This window comes from Varroa destructor, unplaced genomic scaffold, assembly GCF_002443255.2.
Source record: "Varroa destructor unplaced genomic scaffold, Vdes_3.0 BEIS01000006.1, whole genome shotgun sequence".
Classification (NCBI taxonomy): domain Eukaryota; kingdom Metazoa; phylum Arthropoda; class Arachnida; order Mesostigmata; family Varroidae; genus Varroa; species Varroa destructor.
Window position 1 is genome coordinate 12,897,142 of NW_019211459.1, and position 23,242 is coordinate 12,920,383.

Sequence of the window (23,242 nt, forward strand, 5' to 3'; positions counted from 1 at the left end):
TGTCCTGCTATGCAGCACATTTTAGTCCTACACTGGCCTGTCTGCGCTGTAGCCATAAAGCCGCCAAGCCAGGCGTGGTCCTACGCTTAGCCTGTAGTTGACGTTGTGCGCGAACGTCCGCCTTACATTATTTGGCCTGCGCAGCTCAACATTTACCATAAAGCAACAGCCACCGTACCTCCGTAGCGTGTCGGAGGACGTGCCTTTCAAGACTTTTCGGTGCCCCTCAGATAACGCTATACCGGTCTTGCTGAATTTTGCGTAGCACCTGGTGATGGTACAAGCAGCCGGTGAAGACGTTAGCCTTCGAAGCTACGAAGTGGAGCCGTTCGCAGCTGTTGGTTGACCAACAATAACTAGGCAGGCGCGCGAGGCTCTCCGTCATATCGTGCCATAGAAGATGTAGGTAGAATAGGCGCTCGTTAGGGACTGTCGATGGCAAAGGGCCTTGCGACAACCATCGCTGTCACCAGCAGCTCACCATTGTTGGGGGTGGTAAATTATTTACACTGGAGCGGTTGTTCTCACCCCTCCCCTCCCCCCGAAGCTCTAGACGCTATTTCGAACGTACGTGCACGGGGACGAATAATCAATATATTCGACTTCATTGAACAAACATCCGTTTAGAGCCCGGTTCTAACCGTAGGCCGGTGTTTTCGGTTTGTACCAAATATTAATTGAAGAGATATTTGTGTATTAAAAAATTCCGTTAGCCAAGCAGGAACAAAAGCCAACAGTGTGGAGTTCACCGTGGGCCCAGAAGGAGTTGGCACCCACTCAACGACGGGAAAAATGATATGTTGTCACAGACAATGAAGAGAGATGCAAACAAGTTACAAGATGTGATAAAAGGCTATGACCTCCGCCTGGTCCTGGTTCACAAAAAAGGTGAAGCGTATTTACTGCAAGTGATTCGATATGAACGAGAAAGATATCCGCTCAGGCCGCAAAATTAGTTATCTTCTGAACAGTAGCAGAATCACTTATTCGGAAACATCTCCTTTTGATAGAAGATGTCGAGAACTAGTCTAGTGACGACATAAGTCGCATGTCAAGAAACACGTGTAGCATTAATTGCCTCATGCCATAACCTTTAGCTGTTTTTAGCACAGTTTTAGTGGCTGATTTTAGCACCATGTTCTTAACAGAACATGGCGCTAAAATCAAGGGCATTACTTTCACAAAGATAAAGCATGCTAGTGCTATAGCCATCGTTCTGCCTAATAGCACTATTCTAAAAGGTTAGTAATCGTTACCAATTATAATCATATGCATAACACAATCAATCTCAGCTGACAATGTATCAGCATGAAAGCCAGGCAGCCGTTACCTGTTGCTTGAGCTGATCCCCAGGCAAATGCCTATATACGCATATGGACTACCACGCATATCTGTGTCAACTCTAGATCATCGTCGATTCAAGCGTCTACCGTTCGCTACGTACCAGAGGAGGTCATCTTGCGCTGATCCTTGTCTCGCAATGAGGAGGAGGAGTTCTGGCTGACGTTGCTGCTACCCACTCCTCTGACTCCTGGTCCTGAACCACCCCGCCATTGGTTTCCTGTACTCGATAGCGATGAAGTGGAATTCGCCCTAGCGACACTCTGCGACTCATGGCCTTCCTTCACTGGAACGACGACAGCCGCCAAGTAGAATAGCGATCAGCAAAAAACCATGAAATAACAACAGAACAGCAAACGGACCAACGCATGCGTTTATGTGAGTCTATCGATTAGATACGGTGCTGACATTTATACAGTGGCTAGTTAAAAACATATCGCTGGTTATTAAAATAGATAAGTACATGGCTATAACGATTAGTGAGTAGTACCGGGTCAGGAAACAGTAGAAAAACGAACATACTTTATCAGAGAGGGCATTAAGCCTTGTCTCGGTGTTGACATTGCCTGTCGAATCTGACAGATCATTCATATTGGAACTGCACGCACATAGCTTTAAGAACGTCATTACGTAGCGTTATACGTTGTCAAAGCAGTATTTATAATTAGTTTCGCTAACACGACGGATGCTTTTATAGTAACTTTAATAGTAGATACGAAAGAGGGCAGAGGTTGCCGAACACATTATTTGGTATACATTTTGGCGGGGAACATCTTTCCACTGGCACGCAGAATTTTTTGTTCAAACGTTGGATTTTATCGTATTGTTGTTGTGTTGATTGCTTGGAAACAAGTTCATTTGCGGCTAATGGTAATAATGTCAAACAGGATTTTATCGAGTATCCAGTAACTGTGTCTAAACAAATAACTCGACACATATACTACATCAATGAATGAAACCCATCGTATTTGTCCATTGTAAATTAACAAGACTTCCTCAGTTCCGCTCACTGGCCGTCCGCGCCACAATTAACGGCCGTAGTAGTTGAATCGAAATCAACGTAATATTGATTCCTTCTGGCATTAGCTTATCATGTTTACCCTTTTTTACTTTTCACTTATTTTGTAGTACATAGCAATAGCAAACGATTCGCAGGTAGACTTCTTCCTGAAGACAGAACATTCAGATTTGTGTTTGATATCTGATTATACGCTCTGTATACTTTTAATAGCGTAATCAAATGCCGCTCACCAACAAGCGGAAGGGAAAAACAGATATCTTAGAAAGTACCGATGAGACAGTACGACCTTTGCAAAGGTACCGCAAATATGCTTTGCTGACTATTCCATCTTGTTAGCTCGCTGATAGGCTACTGTATGGCAATTTCTACGATAACCGCTATCAGAACTAATATCTCGCCTAGCCGAAACGGAAACGACTTCATTTAGAGTGCTTGTATCAAAACAGCACTGATTGAATATAGCGGCAATCAAGCGCGCATCCACACCCAGTCAACTCTCAGACGGAGCATGTTATGCTTCCGATTCTACCTCTCGTTTGAGAACTCTGAGCGCTAACTAAGATCTTTTAGCGTTCTCCCACACAGTAAACAGGACAGTGGGAAATTAACGTCGGCCCGTTAACCGACATTGTTCGACGTCGACACCCTGTTTTAATCGAGAGACCGGTTTCCTCTATCCGATTTTTTTTTTACCCTCTATCTATAAAGAAATGCTAAGAAAAAATAGCGCCAACAGCCCAACACAACCGTCGTAAGTAGGAGTTGGGACAGATCAATATTCACTTAACAGGTACCCTTCGACACCGCAAAGTTACCCTGTATCCATCCTTCGAGAGCTTGCGCAATAGTTACAGTGGACCAACAATGGAGCCTCCGGCGGCCAGCTGAATCGCTTCCCAGGCAACAGAGCCCCACACTGCTAGATACTGCGAAATAAAATTGGACGGCCAAAAGCAGAGCTATCATTCCCGTAAAAGCTAACCTCAGTGACCGGAAAGGGTACCTCAGCACTATGATGGCTGCGTCGATTCATATTAACACGATTGCCGACAGATCTCAGTTCAGTTCAGATATTTTTGAGCTACAGTAGAGGTAAGTGCGTAAGAAGGAACGACACCTGACTTAGCCTGTCTAGGACGATATAATGTCAGTGAGTGATTTTTCGGATACGGATCAGCATAGCTGATAGCTTGCGTGTTCGGTCGATGCTCTATTGGTACACTGCTACAGCCAGTATCTCCAGCACTTCCGGGTGACACTGACCGTAAGGGATACTTTAAATGGCTTGTCCAGTTACCGAATATAAGCATGGTGTTTCGCCCCCTATGGATAGGGTAACAACACTTCAGCACCGCCCCCATACATAAACAGACGTGCCTGCCCTTAGGTTCTAGTTAACCTGTGGCCTGTTATCTCTATAGTCATTCGGCTACTAGGGGTCTACTGATGCTAAAAGAAATAACGATCCAGTTGAATGCATGCTTTGAAATATTTATGAGCACCAGCAAATTCGTGTAATGTACATTGGTGGCCTTACGATAACATCCAAACACATGTTTGTCATTAGACACTGGTGTACATATATATATATATATATATATATATATATATATATATATATATATACAATGTGTATTTGTGTGTCGACTGAAGAGCGTCGATAAATCCAACATCATGCTTTCAATGCACAATCGGTCTTAAGCAACTTATGACGTTTTTAATTAAGTGGCGTGTGTTGGTAACTTGAACTACGATTCGATGGAACTCCAGTTAATATTGTGCTCTGGTGTAACATGACTGGGTTAGCTGAGCCCAGTAGCTAAGCGGAATATTCACTTAAGTGACCCCACTATGTATGTAATTAACGTCTTGCAACATTTGGATCTCATTATTGCCTACAGGTTACCGAATAGACTAACATTATTTTTCCGTAAAAAGCAATGATGCATCAGAAAATATGATGATGTTCAGTAAAACAAAACATTAATCAGCTCTTTCTTTTAGTTAGTTTCAACAAGAACTAGCATAATCATCATTATTATTAACGTCAATAGCAACATTAGGGTTACTGGATCTTACATAAGCTACAGTCATCATGGGTTACATATTTCATCCGCCCAAGCTTACGGACGGATTACGAACGGAATCAAGGCTCTGGCAGTGATAACGGCCATGGCCATCACGAACCGTGCTCCTATATGAAAAAAAGTAACACACTGGCTGTACTTGTTGTCCACATCGTACTGGGTAGTGATGCCTTTCACAGGGATAGCCGTCGTCCACATGTTCGTGGCCAAAATGCAAACTCTCGCTCACGTCATCGCCCGTATTGATGCCCGATTCGCCGTTAACAGGCCATTGCTGTATCGAAAATGCAATTTTCATGCCTTGCAGTCGAGGTAAGAGCGGCCACGGTCCTGCTGCTATCAGACAGCTGGATTCGACACGGAGTGATGATATTAACGCGGCTTCTACAGTTATAGGAAGATAATAAAACTGTTTTCACCATCGATAGCTGCTTATAGCAGCTATTACTGCTGACAGTGAGGTACGGTGATTGTCTAACCTATTTTCGCACGACGCCTTTCAGCGGACAACAGTTATTCTTAGTTATTTGTCAAGTTGTACTGTACTTGATACGCTTTTTTGTCCTGCCCGCCTTATAGCTACCGCCGTTGCCAGCTTAGGGACTCCTTCCCAAACGACAAAAAAGCGACAACAATCGCAATCGAAGCAGACGTGACAGCAGGAGTTAACATCCGCTCTCGTCCCGCTTCCGAACATGCCGAGCCTAGACAACAAAAGGCCAAAGGCCATTGTCGCATTTTCAACCCAGTCCGACGCAACTTGAGCTGTGTCCAGACGAAGGTCTCATTCGAGAGCGACAGCTGTGGCGAAACCATGTTGGGCAAAACAGTGCGACGTTAGATACACAAGTCCCAGTCCCACATGTAAATACACGTACTCTGAATGAACGAAATAGTGGGAGCGCCAATGTTAGCCGTTATTCGCTGTTTCGGGGATGCCCCTGTCTACCGAACTAATTAACTATCTGAATAGTCTGTCGCATCTTTTCATCACTGGATGATACGCTGGGTACGTAAACATAGAATAATAAATACTATTATTACCACGATACTGCTGGTATTACCAGCTGCCTGAGGCCAGCTTCGTCAAACGTACGGCTATTGTAGACTACACGCCTATTGCGTCCAGATCGAACAATTGCCCTGCGTAAGTGCTAAGGCTATCACTGTTATATTCTCTACCACTGCTGGAAAAGTTCCGCCGTATTTTCACCTTCTGTTAACTCAAATGATATTATTAGCAACACCTATATTTTCATATGGAAGCGACCAACTTAGCGTCTGCGCAGCGATTCCCAGCCAAATGGCGATACAGTTATGCTACAATTTGATTACTGTTAAACTTTATGCCGCGGGCTAAGTCATGTCGACAGGGGCAAAAAATCCAACGAAAACTGAAAGCAAAGAAGATATGGCGTCCCGTTCACGAACTTATCAACGTGACCAGTCAGCTAATGATCGCTTCCATGTGGCCACAGTCGGCCTATATGCAAACCTACCGTACACTACGTTCTCTTATTTTTTCCGTTTTTTGCTGTGTGTTTTCACTGTCTCTTGGCCGCTGATACGCTTGTCGTAACTGCGGATGACAGCAGCAGCAGCATCTCGACAGTCGTACGTTTTATCTATAGAAATATACTCGTCATCGAGTTGCTATTGTCGTTGAGATCGCTGCTACAGTGCTCAGCATCTTGCAGAAGTTAGATTTAAGGACATTTTCAATGATCGGATGACACTTGCCGACTGTAACGGTATCTTGGACAAGCGTCCTAGAGAAGGTGTTTGGCTTTTGGCGTACTTCGCCATTAACGGCCCCCTACGCGTATGCAGGAAGTTGCAACATACCGTCGATATGAAAAAAATAATTATAACCAGTCGGACATTTTATTCGAAAATTGCCACTGCCGCTTTTATCAGCATTGTAAATTACCAAATGCAATAGGCATTTGTTGGCGCGTACATCTAGCTAATATTGTGGATGATACGATCCGACAAAGATATTATTATTAAGTTCGTTCGCATCGTAATTTATGCCAATTTGTCAGAGTGCAAGCCCGCAATGTTCTGTGTATCTCTATGTGCCTTCGAAGCGAATTTAGTGTTACTTCATAATGAAGTGTACGAAATGAAATTTGGGTAAGAAGAAGTAGATTTCGATGGGGGATCGAAGACGGATTACTGCCATTAGCGGACACTGGGTCAAGTATTGAAATACCTTAAATCTTTTTTTTTTTTTACTTAAATCTATCATGCGCGTAACAGTACTTGTAAGGCACTGAACATATCATAATGTTCGACTGGTAGTTCGATATAGCAGGACGATATAGCGCTAGCGAGTGTACGCGGTCAACAACCGCATCAGTGTTATGCCAGTCACGAATAGACTTTTGTCAATGAAAGAAGACCGATATCATAATGGCATTATTTCATTTCGTTTTAATGACACTGGGATATTCGCGAATCCATGTTTCGAGTAATTTCTTCATCGAATCCGTATAAAAAAGACCAGGTGCGTTTTTATTGCAGCCGTCAGCCCTGCCCTGTTGAAACCCTGACGCCATCGACCAGCACCATAATCTGCAGCAAAAAAACGGCGGGCGGCATAAACGGCGACGTGTACAGACGATAAATCTCATCATCTGTCGAAGTCGATAGGCCCACCTCAGCAGCGGTTGAAGGCTCACGGAGGACTCTGCGTTCCAGAAGAACTGTTATTGCACCGTTGTCGATTTGGCCAGCGGAAGTTGGGTGTAAGACCGACCCGCACATAAACAAGCTGCCGTTCCACCAAAAAGCTATCTTTGCTTTACAGAACGAACAAAGGAAATATACGTTTTGCTGTTCAGCGTTCTAGTGTTGGCACGTATCACGAGTGCGCTGTCATGTCTTGAGAACAGGACCCGTATGAGTAGAAAAAGCAACCGGAAAGAAATATGTCCTGTTTTTCCACCAGTTGGTATTGCTTTTAACTGCGTTCGTCGTAACTGCAGGCCTAGCAGAAGGTACGCAAAAGCGAACGCTATGCGAGTAGCACTTCCAATAAAAACATCCACAACAGTTACGGCGTCCAGAGTAGCAGGTAGCAGAGGCGTTTTCGAATTAAGTCGTTCGTGTCTGTTACTACTGATGGCAGATTCAACGTAGAATCCATGATAGGTCTGCACAATGAATTGCTAAGTCGCTCCGGCGGGTTTCAGTTGGGTCGCAACAGCGGTGCAATGACTGGTGAAGCATCTAGACATTGAACAACGCAGTCGCGAAGGGGACTGGCTGGATGTGTTTTTCTTAGTGTGAATGTCGTGTATATGTGTGTGTAGCAGACGAAGTACAGACGTGCTTTACTTTTAGCACTAATAACGGTATCATTAAGTTTCTGTCACTGGCCCGGCATCTAGAGGAATGGTGAGAAGCGCCATTTGTACAAGACAGGACGCATTCGCGGAAATAGCAAACTGTAAACGTAATTAGCCAGTAAAACCCTCTTTCGTTCTTGAAACAGATGTAGGCACAAGCCCAGCAAACCCTCAGTGCCTTCGGCTTTTCGCCAACGTTTTCCTGTCCTGCAGAATACCAAACTGTGCCAATCGATTCTGGACAATTCTCAACATATTTCTTCTGTTTATTCTTCGACAAAAAAAATATCGTCTGCACTCGTCGCTACTATATTATCGTCATATCTTTCGGCACTTCCACAGTAGAATTCTAATCTAGGCCATTATTGCTATTAGGTGTGCTGCTGCCAGCTGGTTCTGTTATTGACACCTGACGTTTGATGTAGAAACGTCGTCGGGAAAATCCTGCATATCCATGTGCAACTCTTGCAATAATCTGTACCCGTAATCGTGTGTATATATATATGTGTGTGTGTGTGGATGTATCTATGCAAATGTACAACAATGGATGTAAGTAGGTTTTGCCGTAAAACGTGCGTAAAGTGTTTGTTTTTCCATCGCGCCGCCAATTTTGTCTGCCATAAATTTCCGGACGGTTAGATAAGCGAAAAATACTAGTGTCATTATTATTTGTTATTTATTTATCTGTATTTTCGTTGTTCACTTGTTCACGAGTCAACGACGCCGCGTTATCGTCGAAACAACAACGCTAACTGCTGTGGCTGTTACTTCTCTGCTTCGGATAATGGATATCACGTGATTTTTTTTATTTATGATTTCTCCTTCATAATTTTTCGTTTCATTCATTCATGGCCAAGTGTTAGCTGGCAACGGAATACTCTTTCGGCTCTGTAAAGGATCTTCCATATCATAAAACAACATTACCGTAACATTAGCTTCTAGAGATGACGTCCAATGGAAAAAAAAATGTCTCGGAAACTTTTTGTTTATTGCTCGTTGAGCTGCGGAATAACTATCGACCTTAACGCACTGTAACTTATTCGTATAGCACTAAAATTTCTATTTTGAAACGGCCTGTTTAGTTCTAAAAGGGGGCATTTTTAGTCTATGAATCGCACCCTATGTCAATTTTTGAACTGGTCGAAAAATCGTTTTGGGCATTTTTGGCCAGCTGCCAAATAGAGCTTATCTTTTAACTAACTAGGTGTTTGTCGCCGTGCTCGAAACAAATGTCGTAGATTGCCTGCGTGACGTGGAGCCTTCAAAAACGCAGTTTTTTGCCACCTGCGGATGACGAAGTATTTTCGCAGAGCGACAAATCTCGTTTTCTACCCTTAACAGTTTTTACGCGAACATACCAATATAACTATATAAGGCAACATCTGAGTCTGTAATCGTTCTAGCTCTGTGATGGCCACACCGGCTTTTTCGCCTAGTTCACGCTGCCAAGGATATGCAGTAGTCCTTCATCATGCTCGCAGAAAAAGGAGCTGATTCCAGGCCTCGACAAGAAAAGAGCACTAGTGGATGATAAGCTTTTTTGTTGCGTTAAACAAAAAGAAGAACACAATAACAATTGATACTATATATATATATATATATATATATATATATATATATATATATATATATATATATATACACACACACCATAAATAATACTGGTTGAAAACCTTTAACTGCTACTTAGAAGTTACCGCCCAACATATATGCGCCGCGCTGTGGATATTTATAACATACGCTAATAGATTTGCTTCTGTTGATCTTTTGGTCTTAAGTTGCAATTGACAATGACTATGGACCCAGAAGAAAAACGCGCACAATTTCATACTAGCAAACCCTGTCAAACGTAAAGTAACAATGAAAAATAGACTGTGATGGGAAAGCGCCGTAGCGCAGGCAGCCATACTCAAACCATGACGATGTACCTATTTTACTATTAGCTAGCGTATTGTCATCATATTTCAATATATCAAATAATTTATTTGAAAAAAAAATACATATTATTTATCATAAGTTCGATTATAAGTGTATATATACTCAGATAGGTTAAAAAAGCCAATTAATGCAATTGATTACTCGCTACTCGATAGTGTAATTATAACCGTTAATACTCGAGAAACGAATGGAGAACTGGCGACAATTAAAACAAGTTTGCCGGCCTGCATTGAGGGAGAGCCTTGTCGCGTGATACTTAATTGAAAGCGTTCCACTGAAAAAAAGATCGAAAGCGGAAAGCATAGACTCTCGAGTAATATAGATCGTTTCGTTACGTTGATTTACTACGTCACGGTACGATATCGTACTCGTACTCGTACTCGTAGCTGTTGACTGAAATACAAGCAGTCCGAGTATAAAAGCTTCTCTCACCGTTGAATAAACTGAAATTACGTTGCTAATGGTGACTTGTTGGCCATTATGGACGTAGGCTAGCGACAATTCCGTCCCTAAACATGTAGACTACTCTGTATAGAAATCCAATATAACCTTAAACATTGAAGCAACTGTTTCGCTATTCAGAAATGGCTTGTGGTAGCAATAGTCATCTTAGTTCAGATTTCGTTGTCCACAGAAAACTTAAACGAACGAAGTTATTTAACAATGCAAAGTAATAAAAATATAGACATTTGGTACAGCACACAGATAGATACTATACCGAAACAACGTTGTTGTCGTCGTCGTCGTTATGTGCAAATCTAGCTCGACCAGAAACGGTCATCTTCAGGAAAATTTATTTCATGTTGAAAAAGCTTCTCCATAAACATACTTACGAAAGTTCGGCCTTATGAAAGGCCGGAGGTCGGACGATTTTCATAAGGAAGTCTCCGACCAGCAAGGGTTACTAAATGGTAAAGCATGAAAATATCGAAGCTGGGGTCGAATATAGTTCTCTGGTAGATGGTTCGAATTCCTCCGTACCGTTTGCAAGTAGCCTAGTATTTACCCTATTAGGTTAAGCTCGATCATAAAGGCGTAATAGATCAACAGTAGTCCAATGTTGGGTGCATTGACCACAACATAGCTGATAGAAAAAAACGGGCCGTAAGCTGTATGATCACAGAATGACTAGAACTTGATCGGGAATCGGCGGAACTAACGAAGCCATATGTGTAGTAACAACAGGATAATGGAACAACTTGGAAAATGTAAATGTTTACTGACGAGGCGGTGAGGACGATAGTGCATCAAGGCTTCATGTATACAACCCACCATAGCCCAGCATAATGCCAATTCATAATATTACTGCATTCTATAACTTCTAGGTACTTAGTTAAATAATGATAGGTACTTACTGGTATTATTATCAGCTATAATTACTATTGTCAGTTCCGTGCGTGTCCTTCTTAGGTTGCAAGCATGCCTTTTATGTTGTCATATGGTTCTGAGCTATATAGTGTTTTCTCTAATTGATGTATGCTGTCCATAGAAAAGACTACGCGATTCGATGCGCAGACATAACGTACGGGACTGCGCGGAATAATTTATAGAATAAACAGCAATTGGATAATAACGGCAACGATGACCAGTTTATTTTCTTTGCATTTGTAGCAGCATAGAGCAGTAAAAATAAACAAATGAAAAACGACAGAAACATGTACCGTCTTCTTCTAATTATATTCTATGTAACTATTCAATTGTTGCAGTATCAGTTGTTGGCTTGTTTCGCTGCTCGTCATCGCATTGGCGGCGTGCTGAACGTTTGACCCCAGCAAAGGTTTATCAACAACGGGAGGCAAATTGCATTTCTCCCCCTCAAAAGTGGCTTGCTTGGTCGATTGGACGAACAGGCCTAGAAACGGCCGACGAAACCAATCAACAAGTAATCTTTACCATTATCTACAATGCATCCATATAGTAATAACAATGGTTATGTTGACTGTCAGTTGTACTATAGCGCCACGCGTGTGCTGGGACTATTTTATCTATGGTTGGCCTCCGGTCAGCTGACCGCCACCTGTGATGAATATAATAATATGCACAAATAACAGCGATACTAACCTATCATTTACATATAATGTGAGGAACGAGAAGCTAGCAATGTCGTTCGCGCAGGCCGTAAGAAAAGTATGCGAACTGAGAGCTTGCGGCACTTGTCGGCGGTCTGCGATCAGCGTGGACACCGCAAGGTGTGTGATTAGAACGATATCGTTTATGTTGTCGGAAAAGCGTCATATAGGAAAAGTAAACGCAACCAACGCCTCTATAATAAAACGAGAGGGGAAATTCTTTTGATAGGGATAACGAGGGATTTCGCTCAGTTCTGACCGTCTTGGTTTTTGTTTTACTTTAACTAGTAGTTAATCTGCTTACCTATCTACTTGCCCATATACCCTAGATAGCATGGATAATACAGACAAGACACATAGGGAAAACTGGGATACAGAAAGCAATAGAGAAATGGGCAAACAACTAAAGATTTTAACAGCAGGCCATGCACGACGACAAAGAAAAAAGGAAACCTTTTTGCGCCCTTTTTTCATGTTCCTCAGTGTCCGTCCCACCTAGCTCAGCAACAGCGACATGAATAATAACAACCACGGGAACGTCAGAGGCAACAACAGCATTAACGTAAATAGCCACAATGGAGCGCATTTACGCGTTGTCGCGCAGGCACATAGCAAGCCCTTGGCATGAACACAAGGGAGAGTCTTTTCGGCTTTAGAACCCTGTTCCAGCTTGCGCACACGTATCCACGTAAATTAACCAACAATGCTGGCAGAATGATCAACGCAAAATGACTATCAAAAGTAGCAGAATAGAGCGAGGGACTTGGAGGACGAGAGAGAGAGAGGGGGGAAAGAAACAAATCCCTTGCCAACATCTCTAACCAGTCGCCGTATGTTATGTGCTGCTACCTACCATACCGGGTGGCTAAATTGCCCAGCATGACAATACCATTTATCTGCATAATCAAGAGAATGAATTAGTATACTATATTGAATGTGCAAGCAGCTATGGCTCGGGTTGTGGCATTACGACGCTTTGTTATAGTCGCTTGACGCAGATGCTGTACCTAGACGTAATAAGAGTGTAATAAGAGGACCCTTAGGTCTGCTTCGTTGTTCGATACGGTGAAAGCGGCTAAATTCTAGTAGATAATAGCCAATATTGGAAAACCTAAATTTAGAAATATTCATATAATACACCTATACTATTGAATGAAGTTATAATACCTTATGATAAAAGTTGTAAGTAAAGAGACCATCATTCGTCACACTATTTGAGAGAATTCCATTACACTCATCGCATTAGCAGGCTTCTTTACGTCTAGTCAAAATCAACAAATCTAAAATAAAATGTTATAAAATGGGCTATTTTAACCCATTTTGGCGATTATAAAAAATCTATACTTTTTTAAATCGACATATTTGAATATATACAATTTTTTCCTTTTCACGATTTACATATGTAAATCGTGGGGTGCATTCGGAGCTGCGTGAGGCGCGCGCGTGGGGGAGGTCGTTCATACGAACCAAAAGCATATCCCAATATTTTCTTATCGTGTGATAGAAGATTTCTCGGATGGCCTTCTTGAGATATAGAGCTGTTCTGTATTTTCGTCATCGGTGAAGGTTATATGTTTACATTCCTTCAAATCAAACTCAGGTCAATTGTTACACGAGCGTGCTTAGCTGTTTTTTAGCGTATCGTATCTAAAAACAGCCCTTTGGATTGATTGTCCTCCTGATCTTCGTCCTTCCTTAGCTGCCGTTGTCTAATCGGTCGCAGCGTTTGTCGTCTCAGAGCATTCTTTCTAATGCAACGCGGGAAAGCCCCTTCGTCTTCTCATAAGTTGTCGTCCTTGACGGATGCACGCAGCGCCGGTGGCGGCCTTGACGTGATGTTTCATTTGGCGTCTTGTATACCGCTTTGATATGTGAAGAGAGCACCTCTTTAGAACAGCCAATGCCACCAACAACTCAGACGACCGTTGATGCTGCCATTTGATAAACTAGAGAGAACTTCATGTGACAGATGGGCCACGTCAGGACAGAACGTCGTGTCGAAAAGGTGGACGATTCTATTTTGAGGCTATTGCCTTCTAAATATATCTGGTTGCCGTGCCTTACGCAAGATCATGGGCGCTGTCTATTGAGGCACTACGGCGAACCATAGTAGCACGAACGATTGGAATAACGCAGCCAACCTTAGTTGGTAGAATGCCCATATAGGGATTAATAAGGCGCTTTTGTCTTATTCGTAATAAGGCGGGTGGCATGTTTTGTGTTTGATGAGATTCAGGAGGGCCCTGTGGCCAATCACGTAAAAAGCTTATCTCTGTAAAATTCTATTTGCTGTCATTCATTCGGCTGACTGTATTTAGCCCCCAGTTTATATACACGTTTATCCTGTCAGCACGAACACAAACACAGCAGATCTCTAACTGATTGTAGTAAGCAGCTTAAACGGATTGAATCGCAACGCTTAGCATCGACACCGTCTAAGCGAATCTTCGCTACAGGAACGCGTTATACTTAGCCGTGTAACACCAAAACGACATGGAGGGAATAACCGTTTAAAGCCTATGTAGATTCTATATTCGTTTGGATAATCGAACCCGGCCTACTCCACACGACAGCCATCAAAGCGCAAGCAAATTGCGCTGATTCATCAAAGAAAGAACTTGCAAGCTTAACACGACTATTCACACGGAACGCCATTTCGATGAGGACGTTCGAAGAAGCTTTGTTTTTTTCTGTCGACTGCACTGGACGAATGTTCAACTAGACGAAATGTCTAGGATATCTAATACACTATCAAAAAGCAATGTCCTGCAATGGACGCATGCTGTCTGCATGCTAAGCTCTCCAACGCTCTACTCCGCGCCCTGCCTGTTCACCGGCTGAAGATGGTCGCTGAACAAAAAATCAGTGACCGGAAATAATTTTCTTATAGTTAGCTTCCCATATTGTAACGAGGTCGTAAATTTGATGTAAGCTAAGTAAATCAGAGTTCTGTAGGTTAGCTGGATTTTAATGAATATATGGATGTAATTCTTTAAATGGAACGCCCTACGATACAAACACGTTCTGAAGCGGTCAATAGAGCAGTCACTCTAGATAGTCCACTGCCAGACGTTTGCAGTAACTTTTGCCAGCAGACATGCTTTGTGATTGCATACGCGCGTCAGCTAGATAGACTAGCGCATCAGAGCAGGACATTTAGCGTCTAGCCTATAAAATTAGTACGTTTATTACATAGGCACGTATCGTTATATTACGGGTCAATGTCATAACTAGTTTCAGGTGTACCAGACAAATATATCAATAACGCTGAGACGTCATTTCTAGTACTTAGACGAAAGACGGATGTTTTCCGTTTGCTATGTTGCAAAGAGTCAGTAGTTGTGTCGTTTAGCCTTCTTGTTTAACGGCTACCCTTAGACATCTAGGCTGTCCGTATTAATATCTGTTCGTTAACAGCTGTATACGCGCGATGTACTCCTACATTTTTTCGTACATCCGTATCAAACAGCGAAGCTAGCTGCCAGATAGTCTACAGTAATAGTACGGAATAACTTCCGAGGTTACCAACGTCGTCCGCCGTACAACAGCACAGTGAAACGATGCGATCTTGTAAACAAACTCCAACAGCTTACCACACCAACGCAGATATACGGCAAGTACTGGCGTACGCTGATATTTCGTCGTGATGCCGACTTTGGTGCAGAGAAGTGACCTCCTTTGTCAATACATACCACATGTATTTAGTGGAAAAATAAATAATAATGAAAATCAGGTGCCAATTGGTGAGAATAGGTAGAAGGCATAGCAATAGCTGAATAGGGGAAAAGTGAAGAAAGACGATATGTCGCGGTACATTCATCGGCCGACAGTAACTGCTTAGTCGCTGTCAGACGACAGTTTTAATAGATTATTGCGAGTCTTGCAGACTGCGAGGCGACTTAACAGATTTTCCCCGGGCGGTCACAAAAAACGGTGCCAAACAGCCCGTAACCGACAACCGACAGACGGGGAAAGAAGGTAGAGACAAGAGGACCTTCTCTTGTCGTTCAAACCCGTACCCCTTACTCCTCCCAAAACCTTCTGTCTATTGACAGGACAAAAGCCCGGACACGACAAAGTGACCGAGTGCGAGCGAAGCGCATAAACACACACAAATTGATAGTTGACTTAGCAAAACAGCAGATAACACCTGAGCTGAAGTATGAAAACACAAGAACGCGAACAAAAGCCAGGGCGGAGGCAACGGAGCAAATACAACAATATAGGACTATTTGGAAACGGCTCAGTGATACCTGCAAGTGGTTTACACGGGGGGGGGGGGGGGGGGGGACAGGCAGAGGAACCTATCGATCCATCGCTGTGAGCATGTATGGTATAAAGCGGTGCAGGGCGGACCAACGATGCAATCTGTCTGGAACTGGTTAACAGTTTAATCTCGCGGAACAATTCACGCATGATATTACGTCGAATTTATTTAATAGCTCCAGAAGGTAAAGTTGCGCCAAGTTCATCAAGCTATCATTTCGAAAAGATGATGACGTCAGAGCTATATCAATCCTGTAGCCATGTGCGAGATGCATACATTTGTATCAGACGTAATCGTGTTGAAATACGCACGCCATTGATTTTCACGTAGGTAGCAAAGTGAATAAATAGGCGTAATTCTTATTTAGACAGCAGCATCGGGGATAGGGAAAACTTAGCTGTTATGTTCACAGAACAGATGTCGCTAGCCCTTGGAAAATCCATCATCTCATCATATCTGAACATCAACAAATAAGACAGTATCCTGTACATAAGAAAAATATATGAGATAGAAAGTATTTGTTTGTTAACAACTGACAACACATCTAGAAATCACGCTAGAAATGGGTTTATTTTTCCCTCACCCGTAACTGTACAATTATCTTCGAAGTCTATAGTTCGACTGAGAATAATTCCTGGTATTTGAAAAGTATACTACCTTGTCGAATTCTGAAAACTCAACACATTTTGCAGACTACATCTGTCCCTAATGGCTCTGGCCGAGTGTCTGATCATAACGTATTATCTTTATTCAGATGACGAATTAAGCTGAGAGCCACATATCTGCAAAGACTGCCATTGCACCTCGACCTATTTTTGCCGGTAGCTTGGATACTGCATAAAGACGACCCTGAAAAAAAGCGCACGTATCGATACTATCGCCAGTGTCTGGTGCCATGGCAGCATTCATTAGGTAACAAGCAAAGCATGGTTCCAGCTCGTACCACTAATCGTGTGACGGCCAATAGGACGATAACCAGGATATCTGCTGTCTTATCCGGGATAGTAGTTGTCGGATGCAACGGATGTCAGATTGGTATCTCCATTCATACATACATAAATCACAATGGCTTCGGTGATTTCACTCTGTTAGCTTTCTACAACTCGTGCATCGCACACAGCAGGCGAAAAAATTTAGAGGCAACAGTACGCGACGGAGCGTCCGTGTCACGAGTGGAAAAGGTCATCTTCGACATAAATAATCAGTTGAAACCGATAATGACGGAGCCACCTCAAACCCCGTTAGAATGAAGGAAGGAGTCGTTTTCACTTATGCATACTGACTTTTCTTTAGCATCGATTGCTGGGTCAGTACAGTGACGTCGCCGCAGTTGCTGTTGCTTTGGGAAGCCGCGCAGAGACGTCCCCAAAAGATGGCTTCAACGCGACCAGCTGCTTACTGCGTCCTCTTTATACGGCCAGAGCCCGTCAAAGGCAATAACCCAGCGTGGAAGCACGCAAAAGTAAATTTGCAGTGAAGACACAAGTTTCCACAGTCACAATAAAACCGAACATAGAACGATAAGAAATAAGCCCGTTTATTTGCTGAATGTTTCCACGCGGAGATTCGTTCAGGCAGCGGCACACAACAAGCGAACTCAGCTTTACATGCAGAAACTGGTCGTAAATATTGAACGTTGCTATGTTCAGTTAACTTATTTAACGGCAGTAACGGTTAGGTAAAAAAAAATACCGTAGACCATGATGAGCGTTCTCCTAGTTTTTTTTCTATTCCGAGTACATTTTTTTAATTCTACCGCTCGCACTGGATGTCCTGCTTTTAAAATCTGGTGCTAGCAGAGACCCTGGTTGTTGAGCTTGATGTATATATGTATATATATATATATATATCAAATTCGGTAGGTAATTCGCTTGAGCTTATCCTACATACGTATATTAATTAAACCGATCCTGCACGATGGCTATTTCTAATCGATACATTTCAAGATGACAACCCCCAAGCACTAAAAAAAAACGACTAACCTACTTTTCGCACCCTCTGATAACATAGCGACGTACGATCTTTTCCGCTTTTACGTAGTCAATCCTTGTCACCCCGGGATCTGTCATCCGGACGCCGCGACAACATCGATCGCCATGCCTGTATCGAGCGGCGATTCCGTTGACGTCAATACGTAATTTGTTCTCATAGCTGACATAATGCTGTCGCGGTACACAGCATAAAAACGGCTTTTTCTCTCTAGCAGAGCCGCTAAGACCATACGGGGCAGGACTACTTCTATGCGGTCAATCGCGCTTAAGTGCTTTCTATAGAGATCAGAGTCGCATGAATCATCGTCACTATTGTCATTATATATAATCTTAATATCAATAGTAGTTGTGTAGTGATAGGGGTGTATGGACGGTCCTTTCAACGCGTATATCCGAACGCATAAGATTACGTGAACCCGCTTGTTGCGCCAGTACCTCTCGCAATCGAATTGATAAATCAAGAAACAGAAAAAGCGTTTTCGAAGAACTATTGAGCCGTTGAGAATCTGGTGCAAAATTTTCACGGGATTTTAGAAGTATTATAGGTTTTTGCAAGTACCCACATCCTTGTGTGGAATATTTGGCTATCTAACAGGCGTCACACGCTTCCATGTCATGGGCCTTCGATCAGCAACTATGCACTGAGACAATTTCTATTTTGAAATCTATTTACCCTTTCTTTTGTACCGCCTCACGAGAAGTTCTCCGAATAATCAAAAAATGATCAAGCCTTCGTCCCAAACATGGTTATGCGTCATGGGCCCTTGCGTCAGTTAAGACGAATTCGCAAGCATACGGTCGCAGCTGTTCTGAAATACTATCTTATCCGGAATGCTGTAGCGACGTACATAATTATTACGCACTGTGTTAACAACTATCAGAACAGTTTCTAGAACGGTGCCATCGGTGGCCGTCCGTTCCTCTACTGTTATTTCCAACTAAATTTTACCTACTTAAATCACAACAACTTGAGACGATTTGTCTCCCACAATGTCTGCTGACTCGGTACTAACGAACTCGTTTGCCATGAGTACTGACCTAATTTAACCTAAAAGATCCAAATTTGTTCAGGGTTTTTATGTTGAAAGTGGTGACGAAGAACCGATCACAGATCGCAATTGTGATCTCTCACAATTCGTTAAATGATGCTTCAACTTCCCTAAATAATTGGTTGGTAGTCCTTGGCGGATGTTAGTTGCGGCAAGGAACGCTTCGTGCATATCGCTATTATCACATTATGCTAGATTCCAAATAAGAATACTTTTGAAGTCATCGATCTATTACGTTTTACCATTATTGCTTGAGAGTCCTTGAGTACTAAGTGCTCGATGGAACATCGATTTGTTTTCGCCGTAGTTGTTCCGGACAGAGTCGGACACTGCAAGATGTAGTCTGTCCTGAAGCTGTTTTATTGTAAATGACATTTTCGGTATCCACTAATTAAGCTACTGAAATGTACATCAGATAGGTCTTTAGCACACGGTAATCGCACGTACACACAGAGGAATGCATTTTTGAGTGTCGTAAGGTCGCACAAGAAAATCCTTAATGGCGGAAGTATTCGAGTTGTTTGTAATCACTGGATTGGATTCGGAACGCTGCAAATATGCATTATACCACACTTACGATGTGCGCCAAGCTTCGGTGTCGCTAACGCTTGGCCATGGTCAAAGTCATCTCGTAGGCTAAATGCACTAGCACATCTGATCGAAGCACTTTCTTTTCGCAACATTAACAATCATTGTTATGTCATTTAGGCCATGGCGATCAGTTTAGCTGTCCTCGCGACTCGCCTGTTGTGGAGGCGGCAGGTTGCGGGCTGGACTGCGTTACGTAACATAGCACTTAGCCTATGCGATATACCCGGAACGTTACGCCTCTGGTGATGGTACCTGCCGTGTTAACACGATGAAGTAACTAATGTCGCACGACAATGATAACCTTATTTCGTGCAATAAGACCTCGTATACGATCGCACGTGTACTACTGGAATGAATGTGAATGTCCGTGCTATTGGAGTAACGTTGCCAAGTCGTAGTAGACGCTATCGCACAGGGTCTCTATACTGCAACATGCATTCGTTCTACAATAAGTTTGCTACTGTTAGCAACCAACGGCGGGAACAGCAGCGCAGACAGAAGTCGATACTTATCAACGCCAATGACGTCTACGGCGGGACGGTACGCGTTCAGCTCACCTCGGATACACTAACCCAGTAGTCTGCTCATAGGTGTCCTGCGCTTGCGGGAAGTCTTGAGAGCCAACATGGCTTGATCAACGCTTACGCTTAGGCGGTCCGCTCCCTGATCCTTACTAAGCCGTTGGTAAGAAGTCTCTATCTATACTCCAGTAGATGACGACGATCTGCTCGCCAACATCCAGTGACCTAGCCATATGCGAGGGCGACGTGGTGCTGGCAGTCCTGTTGCGCGCAACAGCGGTACCAACATCCGCGCCTGTCGCGCTATTCGGTCGTGGTTTGTTGAAAGCGAGTCCGTGCGTCGGTGACTGATGTTTATGGATTCGGGTACAACCCCTACCTTTCGCAGATCGCACAGTGGTGTCCTATCATAGTTACAGGTCACTGGGCCGCCGTCCGTGGGCTTTACCGCGCACCTTGCACTATAGTTTAAATGTAGAAATAAAAGGCTACGTTTATTCCTGGTTCACTTGACGTCGAGTAGCGACCAGCTCTCCTCTAATAGCTTCGTTTCTACATAGTACAGTTTCAACACAGTCCTTCATGCAACACACGATAGGAACACCCGTTCATGCAAGCCAAAAAAAAATGTTGACGCTACACAATTTCACAGAAATATCCACTCATACATTTGGTAATATTTCAAGGCAAGCAACGCCGATGGCCGTTCTGGTGTCTCTGAGTGGCCACTTTATTTTCACAGGTGGAAAATGAACCAGAAGTCATTATCGCCCCTTCACGACCAACTAAATAGACACGCTCGCGGGGGAAATTGTTCATCCTCTAGGGGCAAAAGTATTTGCGTATTAAGCTCTCCATGTTCCGCACAGCTGTTTTATGGGTGAAACTTACGCCACCCAACTACACTGTTAGTAAGTATAATAGATGTCCCCTACAGTCCGCCGTAGTCGAGTCTGCCAGCAGTAATCGTAGCTTCGGAATCTGGGAAGTGTTTCTATTTTCGCGTAGATACTGATGGAACAACGGAGCCAGCTGCTGCGACAATATCCTAAGAATCTACTATATATAGTACAGCAGAACGACTTTGCTTTAGATATACGTTCTATTCTGTTTGTTTTCTATTTCTCGGCGAAATGCTGACAAATAGTATTGAACGACTTATCGCTGTGTCAGCCGTCGAAGAGCGCCAAATTAGCGGCCCAATGTGTTATTGCTGAGAAGCCACTGATCGCTACAAGGATAGCAGACAGGCTAGAAATGTTTGAGGGATGTGTGTGTGTATGTGTGATTACGCTTCCCGAAAATGTCAACTCCGTTGAATCGTAAAAATTATATTAAAAAAATAAAAAAGCAAAACTATGATAACGTTTTAAAAAGCTTTTTTAGTGTTTCAAATAGTTATGAATCTTATATTGTTCCCGCTAGTGTTATGCCATATAAATCAATAATTCCACAAAAAAAAAAGTTCCAGCTTACAAGCGTGTTGTATTCCGAGTGCTTTGCTCAAAAAAAGAAACCTTTTTTAAAGCAGTATCTCTTTCAATTATAGATGACCCTTGTTTCAGTCGGAACGAACTAGAAAAAACACTCTAGGGTGTGCAGATGGCTAACGACTCCAAGGGAAGTTAATTTTTCATTCTTTTTAAAATATAGCCTCTCGCTCGATCTGAAAATCGGGTGGGTTAACCTTAAAACTAAGCCGAATAATTCAGGTCTGCCCTTCATAACCTGTCAACCGGATAATTGCATAAACTTGATTATACTGCTATGCTTGCTACGCGCTGGAAAAACATTGATTGTAGTAAGTTTGTCACTACATCATGAAGCCTGATCGCATGCATTCACCTGCAGGGAGATCGACCACTGTCGCTTGATGATAGTAAATGAATACTTACAGAAACTTCTCAATTCTGTGGACACCTGCTAATTCGTTTACTACACATTCGAATATATGGAAATGATCCGTGATAATCTTAATAGCGGCAATGAAGTGGACTGTTCTACGGTTTTCGTTTGAATATCGATCTACTGCAATAACGTATTTGAAAAGGAATTAATGCACAGCATTTACATATTTTTACTATATTGTTGCAGCTGCTGTCTTTCGCCAGCTGATGGCTGTGGGCACAAGGTCAGGTAAACAATAGGCGGCGGTGGTGGTGGCGCTGGTGTTCTGTATCGATTTTGAACGAAGCGCAAAGTTTACAGGTTCTTCCATACGAAGTTATTGCACGCGGCAAATTCTGTGGCTGAAGAAAAAGATTTTACTAGCTCAATGTGACATAGCTTCCTTTAGAGCGGAACAGATTTTGACATCGGAGGATCTCTGTAACTGAATGTCCTTGGCATACCACGCTTCACAATGTACCGTCACTTCCTTTTGTTGCGTTGACTTCATAAATGCGAATTCGTTTGGCATGGCCATTCGTACAACTTGGGTAAGTAGTCCTTTAACAAAATTGGTCATGGACCAGAAATCATAACCCTTACGAAAAAAGTAAGGACAGCCTGGCCTGGAAACACTCGAAATTTCAAATGTAATAGCATGTTACCTATTATTAGCGGTGCTTGATCAAATCAAGCCGGACTTGTGCATGTTGCTACTAGTCTTGTAATCGGAAAACTGGAACATCCTTCAGCCTGAGAAACGAAAGAATTTGTCGGATCACTCTCTCAAGTGTGCATGAGGTAGAGTCCTTAAATTCGATGTTTCTATCGGATCTACGAAAACCTGTATGTCAAACAGTATACATTGGGAAAGATCGTATCGATAGTCTACTTCAAAGCAAAAACTGCCCACCACGCATACAGTCGCCACTGAGATACCATAAAGCGTACGTTTCTTATTGCGTTCAATAGAGCGCTCGTAGGTTAGCGGCCGGAAGTCGTCTGCTTTGCATATCGATACAGATGATCAGTGAAGTCATCGAATGGCCATGAATAGAGTGACGCAATAAGCGATGCGTCCGTCACAAACTCTACAAACGTTAACAAGCGGCAAAATGCAACGTCCG

The 23,242-nt window shown here is 42.9% G+C and overlaps 1 protein-coding gene and 1 long non-coding RNA gene across 16 annotated transcripts in view; one reads left to right on the plus strand and one right to left on the minus strand.

The window, feature by feature from the left end:
• LOC111252892 (uncharacterized) overlaps nucleotides 1-23,242 on the minus strand; it is a 343,362-nt gene that overhangs the window by 35,647 nt on the left and 284,473 nt on the right. For 11 of the 13 annotated variants that reach the window (XR_002674403.2, XR_002674404.2, XM_022811503.2 and 8 more), the window contains one exon: nucleotides 1,445-1,627. The exons of 1 other annotated variant lie outside the window; for it this stretch is intronic. Coding sequence is in view for 10 of the 12 variants with exons in the window: in XM_022811503.2 (XP_022667238.1) it covers nucleotides 1,445-1,627 (183 nt within the window). In the remaining 2 variants the exon portion in view is untranslated. Of the gene's footprint in view, nucleotides 1-1,444; nucleotides 1,628-19,358; nucleotides 22,370-23,242 lie in introns of those variants that run through there. One more of the 13 variants, XM_022811512.2, reaches the window with a different exon arrangement.
• LOC147754879 (uncharacterized) overlaps nucleotides 1-23,242 on the plus strand; it is a 40,024-nt gene that overhangs the window by 10,405 nt on the left and 6,377 nt on the right. For all 3 annotated transcript variants that reach the window (XR_015329994.1, XR_015329993.1, XR_015329992.1), the window contains exon 2: nucleotides 1,407-1,719. This is a non-coding gene — a long non-coding RNA (uncharacterized LOC147754879). The remainder of the gene's footprint in view (nucleotides 1-1,406; nucleotides 1,720-23,242) is intronic.